Source organism: Antennarius striatus, chromosome 15 (genome assembly GCF_040054535.1).
Source record: "Antennarius striatus isolate MH-2024 chromosome 15, ASM4005453v1, whole genome shotgun sequence".
NCBI lineage: Eukaryota > Metazoa > Chordata > Actinopteri > Lophiiformes > Antennariidae > Antennarius > Antennarius striatus.
The window spans coordinates 5,868,450-5,878,192 of record NC_090790.1 but is presented as its reverse complement, the minus strand read 5'-3'; the positions used below and the strand labels follow the sequence as shown (position 1 = coordinate 5,878,192).

General features: G+C 39.5%; 1 protein-coding gene across 1 annotated transcript; it reads right to left on the bottom strand.

Annotated features, from left to right (window-relative positions):
• Positions 1-17: 17 nt before the first annotated feature.
• On the bottom strand, positions 18-8,838 carry stom (stomatin). Its single transcript, XM_068333951.1, has 8 exons — positions 8,592-8,838; positions 7,703-7,735; positions 7,323-7,432; positions 7,044-7,116; positions 5,149-5,231; positions 4,789-4,992; positions 3,067-3,201; positions 18-2,922 (listed from the first exon to the last, which is right to left on the bottom strand). The coding sequence occupies exons 1-8, from the start codon at positions 8,641-8,643 to the stop codon at positions 2,734-2,736; spliced, it is 879 nt and encodes a 292-aa protein (XP_068190052.1). The 5' UTR covers positions 8,644-8,838; the 3' UTR covers positions 18-2,733.
• Positions 8,839-9,743: the final 905 nt, after the last annotated feature.

Here is a 9,743-nt window from a genome sequence, read left to right as displayed (position 1 = left end):
GCAGACAAAAAAAAAAAGAGAGAGAAAAGGAGTTGGGCCTGCTTTTTATTCATATTCACATGTTAAACACATGAAGAGACCAGTACATTCACATCAAACTTTATAAAACTGAACATTTTCAATTTTACAAAACAAGAAATTCTGAATAAAGCATTTTGTGGAAACCTCAGAAAATCAACTCATCTCGTCCAACAAATTTAGAGGTGAAACAACTGAGAGGCTGCCCAAGAATAGATTTGAACAGTAGCATAGGTCAGACCTCAGCTTAAACTCAACAGTGCCAACTCAAATATCGAGGACTTTCCAGAGTAACACAGGCAGCATATTCCATATCAAAGGAAATTAAGCAGCGTTTTAAAGTTGGGTTCAGATTCTACCCTGAGCACGGCAAGCCAAAACCAAACTATAATACAGTACTCTAAGTAGGACTGTATGGATATACTAAATATACTAACATTTCACATTTACAATTGACTGGACACTGATGCTTAACACTCTACTTAACACTAACATTCTCTATATGATTTGAGAAAGACAAATGCAAGACATACAACTTCAGACAGTGTGTAGGCTGTTTAAGTAACTTGTCGTATTAGTTTATACCTGAAAACACTGTAACAGTAAAGCAGCGCTGTTAATAAAAGTTAAATAGCTGATCTTCATTTGAAGTGCATAGAAATATAGTATTTGCCGCTACAATGAACTGGTGGCACAAGGCTAAGGCTTCTGGCAGACAGATGCATTTCTTTCTTCACATTACTACTAGACAAGTCAGCTGGCAGCAAAACACACATTTGGATAACCATGACCTGGATAAATAAGAACCTACACACACATGCATGAACGGACACAAAGAACAGTAGAAACACATCTGAGTAACATTCAACCTGACACTCAGTTCGAGTTTAAAATCAAAGAACTATTTAAAACGGAAGAGTTTATCTTAACAGACAGTGTATGATGCTTCTTTTGTATTGTACAAACAAGACGATGAGGGCAAAGGTAGGGACAGTAAATCCTATGCGATAAGTGGTTACATTTTTACTGCAGTGGTGTGGGAATAGAGGTGACACTAGAAAAAAAGGTGACGGCACGTTTAACATCTAAAAATACATGAAGTTTGATTTTGGAAATTGGGACTAATGCCATTAGTTTTTGTGTATTAATAAAGAACACTTTTGTGTTGTCTTTATAACTGCAGCCCTACAGTCCTGGCAGTCGCAGGAGATATTGCACAAAGAGGTACATGATAGTGTGTGTTTAAGGCCACAAATCCAGCAGGCACTTAATATAGGATAAACTCTGTAAAACGGGTGACCTTCTGTATTTGGAGCAGAATGCATCCAACAATAGAACTGCAGGATAGACTGAAACAACCAGCTGCACTGTGACTGCTTCTGGTTAAAGATCTTTCAAACTATTCAGTTTAAGTTTGTGATAACAGCTGCACACTTATTTTTGGCACTGGTCAATCTGTTGTAGATCAGCTGACTAACAATGGAATGAAATAACCAGAAATAGGTGAACTACAAAATGATTGGTTGTTTCATGTTGTTGATCTCCAGCTGATATAAAACATGAATGTGGGCTGGCTTTCATTTGCAGTTTATGAGGTGTGTTTGAAAGCAACAATGGTGAGGAAAATTACAAGCTTTTAACCCTTTGGATGCACAACTTACATATACCTACACTCTTCCCCAAGTGGGGTCAAAAATGGCCCCAATTAAAATCAATGTGTCTGGAATAAACTGGTTGTTTTCATATTCCAGGTGTTCCTCATAAAACATGTTTGTGACATGAGGTCATTTGCATTTTTATTTATTTTATCATTAATTTTAGGAAATTGCAGCTTTTGTATCACTACCCCACTCTTCCACAACTGGGATCAAAAATGACACCAATTAAAATTAATGCATTTTCTTTTGTAATAAACAAGACTTTTCTGTCATTTTTGGTTAAGATGGTATGTTTTGTTCAAACTAAACACTATCTTTACTTTGGGCATGTACATTTTTTACATATGAACCAGGTCCCATGTGTAGCAGAAAGCTGCCATATGGTCTGTTTTCAGTCAGCAGGCTCCGTCCCTTTGCCATCCAAACACAGCGAATATCTTCAAATCTTTGAATTGACATAGCAGCCTTGTATAATGGCTCATGCAGAGGACTCCCAAAAAACACATGCAATGGTACATCCCAGTTCTCACTTCTTATTAGATTGGTCAATCCAATGAAGGCCATGCGCTCATGTTCATTTAGATTTTGGGCTCCTCACTCCATCCGCCGCCTAGCAGCCATGGTAGTTGAGATAAATAACAGTAATAATAAGAAAACATTAGAAAAGATGTTTGAAATACACAGAAAACTATTAATCATATAAAAAATGAGCCTGGTTGGTGCCACTGCTGACATCAGATGTGTAAGTGGGACAGTATTAACAGTCAAAGTTGCATCAGATGTGAAAAAAAAAACCCCTACAATTACTTAAAATGAATGTAAAAACCCAAACTGCACAAACATGTTTTATGAGGACTACCTGGAATATGACTGTATTACAACTTTTTGTTTTAAAGCTTTTGAAGATTAACAACCCCTGTGATCATTTTTGACCCCACTTGTGCATCTTAGGGTTAAACAGGTTAGTCAGTCGTAGGACAACAGCACTGCTGTTTTAAAGGCCTATTTAAAAGAAAACGGGCCTAAATTTGAGTGTCTGGGAGATGTGAGCCCCGACTTAACGTGTGTTGAATCCTTGCAACAATTCCATTGGAAGTGGGAAAACGATGGTGGAGTTCTTCTCGGCTGCGATGGTGTTGAGGGTCTGAAGGTAGCGCAGCTGCAGGGCTGACGGAGACTCTGCGATCACCAGGGAGGCCTCCTTCAGGGCCCGCGAGGCATTCATCTCTCCCTCGGCGGCGATCACCTTCACAGGGAGAAAGAGAAGCGAACGAGTGAGACAGAGGGTCAGGAATACGGGACTGACCTCCATCAGGATTCAGAGAAGGATACTGGGATGAGAGAGGATGTCCCAGTTTAAACACAATGACCAGGAGGAAAACTGCCGTACCTTGGCTCTGGCCTCGCGGGTGGCCTCAGCCTCAGCAGCCATGGCTCTCTGGAGCTGCGGGGGCAGCTTGACATCCTTGATCTCCACCCGCTCCACCTTGATCCCCCAGTCATCTGTGGCAGTGTCCAGAGTGACCTGAGAAGACAGACAGTAGTAGAAGAGTCTTCGCTTCAATAGCTCATTCAACATTTGGCACAAGCAAAGTTCTATTTTTTTTGAGCCACATTTGAAAAAAACAAGCAACCGGGATAAATTCAAAAGGTTCATGTAGTTAAAGACCAAGAAAAGCCCTCAGGTCCTCTTTTAACCAGTTGTGTTGCTTTTTTCACCACCTTCCAGCAGATGGCGCTCCACCTGAGTGTGCTTTTACTCCCAGGTTGAGTTAATCTATAACTTAAACAGAGATGATGGCCGTGAGGAATATCCAACTGTAGCATGTGATCACACACCTTCAACCATGGAAACAAATAGTGTCTGAGGTTATGCTCTGAGGAGCAATCTGCATTTTACCCTTTGCATGTGGGGTTGTGAATTTTTAAAAATTAACTAAAAATGTTGGCATGAATAGAAGCCCCGCTCACATATTGACAGTACCTGCGTACGTGCTTCGTACTGAACACAAGAAGACGTGTAATTAATGATCTACAGACTAGTTTGCTGACAAGCCATCAGACTGTGCCTTCATCAAAAATTAATATTTCATTCGTGCAAAGACCCAGCATCAACTGGAAATTAAAGTTTGATGCAAAACACATAATTGAACTCAAATCCAAACTAACAGCTGTTCTCTACATAGAATACAGGATTACCAAATGTTTTTCTCGGTTTAAAGCTGATGCACATTTTTAGCAGCAGTTTGTTAGTTTAACTCAGGAGTTCAGGCAAACCTGGCTCTGGAGTAAAGCGCCACCGTAATCCCCCATTCTGTTTTCTCTGAGTCGCCTGTCTTATCAGAGTCTCATATTATTGCCTACATTTCTTTTTACTCACTACAAAATAGGTTTAGTGTGTAATTCCTTTGTGTGGAATACAAAGAGTTCTAGCCTTATTTACATTTTGTTTTCTAAAATTGATAGGAAGTAATGCCAACTAAGGTGACTAAGAACTGTGGAAGATGTTCATCATCAGAGCGGAAGCAATGGCCAGTGTCTGAGGACCACGTATTATCAGTATTAATGTTTTAAATACCTGGTGTGCCACAGAGGGGTGTTCTTGGTCTGCCAGTTTTAAAAAAACATAGATCTGGTTCTACAAACTAGAATGAATTTAAATGCATTCCATACAGTGTATTCCATGAATAAGCAAGTGTGCCTTTGCCCATGTATGCATAAACATGCATCAGTGGCCAGAGACTGTCTGACATGGTTACTGCTGCGCCATTTATTCCTGCTGCTTCAGGTCCGTCACAGCTAAGAGGTGAGTTTTCTCATTTTGTTGCATAGAAACCCGATTATTTTTATAGTCAGCAAATGGTCTTACTGTCCTTGGATTTAGATTTTCATCGAATATTTCATGCTAATGATGAATACTACACCTCTCTCTTTTGGAAAACAAGGCAAGTTATTCCAGAGATTTTGATGCATTTATGTACAGCATATTTTGAATTCACACAAATGAGGAAAATGGGGATTTTTAAGAAATTCTTATGTTTAAATGAAAATCTTAAATTGCATATTAGCACTAGAATCTTAATTTGGATGTATAATATCTAATGCACCCTACCTGCATGCTCTGTGCTATTTCTTCACGGTCAGACAGGATCTCTGCCAGATTCTTGGTACCCAGGACGTTCCTCAGTGTGGTCTGGGCCAACAGTCGGGTCGCAGAATCTGCATTAACAATGTTAGCCACGGCAAGAGTTGCATTCTGGACCCGGTAGTAAACCACACCGTCAACCTTCACAGTCACAGAATCTTTGGTCAAGACCTGAAAGCATGAAAACAAAAGTTACACAATGAATAGCTGCTATATGTAAGGTGAAAATGCATTACTGATGTTCAGAAATTTGTACTTTTTTAAAAAAAAGTCTTTTAAATTCTTGTGAATGTGACAATGTTTTTGCTTAATGTGTGCATTTCATACCTCTTGTGGCGGGATATCGAAGGTGATGGTGCGTATGTCCACGTTAATAAAGCTGTCAGTGCATGGCAAGATGAAGAAGAGCCCTGTGAAATCATATAAATGCAAATAGTTTTAACAAAGAGTAAAGCCCCCCTAAACACAATAATGAGGAAGCGTCTTCACAAATATTTGAAAACACCGGGCTGAATGAAAAAGTCAGGCAGGAGGCCAAGTCAAAAGCTCTCTTCATAAGACTGCAACTGTGCTGACAGCAAGGCAAAGCTGTGAATATTTGCAGCGTTCATAAGCTCTTTTCAAGTCGCAGCGATCGAATTATTGCATTAGACAATACCAGGCATGTGCCTGAGTTAAACCGACATGTGCTAGGTGTGCAGTCATCTAGCAAACATTAATGCCACACCAGTTAAAGACTAGGGGGGTTTGCATTTCCTGTCAGGTTGTTAGTGCTTCGATAGAGCGCACACCCATCTGTTCCAAAGGGCAAATCAGGACAGCATCACTACTCAGATCGTAACGTTGCCAGAATTCTAAATTTTACTGCCTCTCACATAAGCACATATGTAAAATGTTCAACAAACATATACTTTTCATTTTATTATTAACCAACCCCATGAGCCTGTTTCACACTAAATACACATAAAAATGTTCTAACTGTGGTTTTTAACAGAGAGAGGGGGCCGGATTTGGAACAAGAGGCTAAGGGGAATTATGGGAAACCAAATGCTGGCTTCCACTCTGGCATTTGCTCCTGGGGGCCCACGTGAATGAAGTCTGCTGGAAGAGAGCTATAATTATCACACTGTACTAAACAAAGTCCCCCGGCACACTAAGTAGTCACATTTCAGCATTTTGAGAGGACACTGCTTGTTTTTCTGATCCAATAAAATAGGAAATCAAAGATAGAGAGGCAGGAACTTATGGGATGTATTCCCTCTGGAGACGTCTGCATTTTTTACTTAAATCTCTGCCTTTCAAAATCATACCTCATAATAAGAATAGAATATTTTATATGTTGGGCTTCATCTACGAAGTTCTTAGTGGTTGAACCCAGAGGTGAGACATCCTCTTGTTATCATGAAACCAATATATTTTCCTAAATTTGTAAAAAAAAAAAAAAAATTTCCGTTTCAGCATCCTGTTCACAATCAGGAAGGGAATGAGTGGGAAAGTACAACAGAATGCTTCTCGTGCTTTCCTCCATTTATGATTTTAAACGGGTGAAAATTGTAGGATTGTGTCTATTCAAGACTCCTCCCGACCGATGAATTACAATTTTTTTATTCACCATCCTAATAACTTCAGTGACTCCATAACCTACCCAATTACACCAACAGCAAAATAAACTTATCTTAAACAAACATAAACAAATTAGACCGGCGCAAAATTTGCTTCAGCAAATCAAAGTCACTTTCTCGACTCTCCATCGGGGTAGGGTCAACGAGTTAGGAGCACATGGACAGATACCAGACGTCTTCACATAAAACTCCTTGATCTGCAGGCAAATGTGGCACCAAGAAAAACAAGCGGAACATCCTTTTTGCCGGTTAAGAGTTTGAGTAGTTTTTTTTTTAATCTTTCTCAGCTAGATCTTCAGTACCCACTTCTTCCGCTGTTGCGGGTTAGGGTTAGCGGGTCTATGTTTTTAAAATAGTTAATTCTGAAAATGATATCCAGCAGTTTGGATGGTTGAAAAAGTGTCCTGAAACATCTACATTTTTATTAAGCTTCGTCATGTCCAAAATATCAGCGAGGACTTCTTAACCCAGAGCTTGAAATGACTGTAGGAGGCGGTACATGCAGACCCTGAACCCACATTTGCAGTATGTTTCAACCAAAGAACTTAAGATGTGGACACCTAGAATACAGTACAGGTGGTGTGTGAAAAATGGTCTGACCTGGCCCTTTGGCTCCACCCGGCAGAATGCGCCCCAGACGAAAGATGATGGCTCGCTCATACTCCAGCACAATCTGTTCAAAGACAAACACACACATGGCCATGTCAAAATTATGTTTTTCTCCCTCATATATGCTGGTGGAAAAAAAAAAAATCACCCTCCCAGCTGATGACACATTTGAGTGAATACAAAACAATGGGGCAATGCCTTCTCGTCCATAATGAACTTTCCCATACCTGTCCCCTTGCCCAATGACACAAACTATGACCAGCAGCTGACCTTAATGCAGAGCCATATGGAGATGGGCAGGGTAACCAACATGAGAATACGGGACAATAACACCAACAGCCAGCCGCAGACCCCAAGGCCAGAATCTGATTCCTCTGTATCTGGGGGAGGGAGGCAAACACATGTACTGAATATCCAACCTTCCATTTCCTTCATGCACTGAATATAACTCAGATAGTTCATCTAATTCAGCTCTTGTTCATTTCTTAATGCCCATATTTTATAAATTGGTAACTTCATTGGGTTTATGATCAGCTCTGACACAAATCAAATTGTCTCAAATATATTACATGGTAGTCTAAAAATACCTCTAGCCACATGCAATAATATAATAATAATAATAATAATAATAATAATGCTATTATCCATACCTTCAATACCATGTATAGAAGGTCTTCTTAAACCTGCAAACAAAATTGGAAGTCAATACAGCATCGAAGGATTACCTGTAGTAATAGCGTTATAATAGACATACCTGACTGAATATTATGATATTATTATTATCATATTATTATAATATCTTAATATTTAGGACCACAGATCACTTTGTGCCAAAATATTTGCAATGCAGTCTAGTTGGACATCTGGCAGCGGAATGACATTAAGTTAATAAAAACATAATATGGGACCTTTAAATTACTGATAAACACATGAATACTTTTCAATACTTATAGATTTACTAATAAGTTAATAAAAATAAAAAAAAGATAATTTATTATCAGTAATGTTGTACTGTAGTGACGTAACCCTTCAAAAAAAACCACGACCACACCCATAATTAAAATAAATTTATCTGGGTTTAAACAAACAGATTAGTTATAATTCTGCAACAATACGACTAGTATTAGACTAGACTAGTGTTAACTAGTACTAACTAGTCCTGACTAGTCTCGTTAAGCTGCTGGTTGTTGGTTTGAGAGGGGCGTGTGCGGTCCAATCCGGTAGAAACCAAACAAAATGCGAACACGGTGTTAATTTTAAAAGACGACAAGTTCTTGTGTTGCATTATTAGAAGGTTTTTTTTAAAGGAATTAACAGGTTTTAACTCTCAAAAGGCCTTAAATGACTGTTTTGTTCTTCGGGTACACATGCTAACAGTTAGCTCCGGACCGGTCCATGCTAGCTCACAGGGACTGTTAGCTAACAGTTGTTTACGGGCTTTGACGCTAAAACTGCGTTTCGCCGCTATTTAGCTGCGGACGCGTCGCTGCGGTGACCAGCGTCCACGAATAGTACACTCCTAAAAGGAGCATGACTTACCCGCTAGACGGTCTTGTTCTTTCAACGCCACAGTTTCGTGCTCGGATGGCATTTTTAACGTCGATTAAAATATCTTTTCAGCTCCAGCTGGTACTACACTAAGTACTACAGAAAGTACCACAGAAAGTACTACAGTATAGTTAGGTCTGTGTCTGTCGCTGGACTCGTCCACAGCAAAACGCCTGAGTTACTACACCCTGGACTTTGCCTTGAAGGAGCTGCCCCGAACAACCAGGACAGTCAAGTAATGGATGTGCCTTTAAAACAGCACACCAACATAACTTGTCCATTCATCTCCTTTTGAAACAACTAAAAAACAAAAACAAAACCCAAAGCCGTTAAAAGCGCTTCTTTTGGATCAAAGGAATTAGTTACAACTACAAAGGGACAAATATTTTCACAACTTTTCCATTCATAAAGACATTCACTATGACAGAATTTAGTACTTTATATATCAGTTTATCTATTTTAGCGTTTGATTAAGTCCTGCACTAACTATTTTTTAGTACTGCAACAACCACTACTATTGCTACTACTACTAAAAATAATATAACTAACAATAACAGTAACAATAATTTTTTTAAAAACTAATAGAACTGAACTGTAGGAAGTCATAAATGAACATCCTGCTGTCATATATAAAGATGTCCCAATGTGTTTGGATGAAAATGCAGTAATAGCGACCCTTGGTGTGAGTAAAGCTGCCAAGCGGAGTGGGCCTGATGCCAACAAGTCAGAACTCTGGGCCAATTTACCCACGAACACTGGTTATTTTGAGTCCTTTTCCATCAGTCAGACTCAAGTCATGAGGCAATGTAAATGACAGGGGGATGATCGATGGTAGTATGTGCTGCTATGTTGAATCGTTTTTATATAGAATAAAATGGAAATTGAAGATTGTAAAGACTTGCATCCCTTTGTTCATCCGTCCATCCACTATCTGTTCATCCATCATTACTTATCTGAGGCCAGGTAGTGGTGGCAGCAGACTGAACAACATAGTCCAGGTGTCCCTCTCCTCAGCACCACTTTCCAGGCCCTCCTAGTGCATCCCAAGTTGTTGCTATGCAGGATAATACATATAATACCTCCATTGGATCCACCTTAGGGTCTCCTATCAGTGGAAAATCCTCTATGGGGGGCATCCTAATG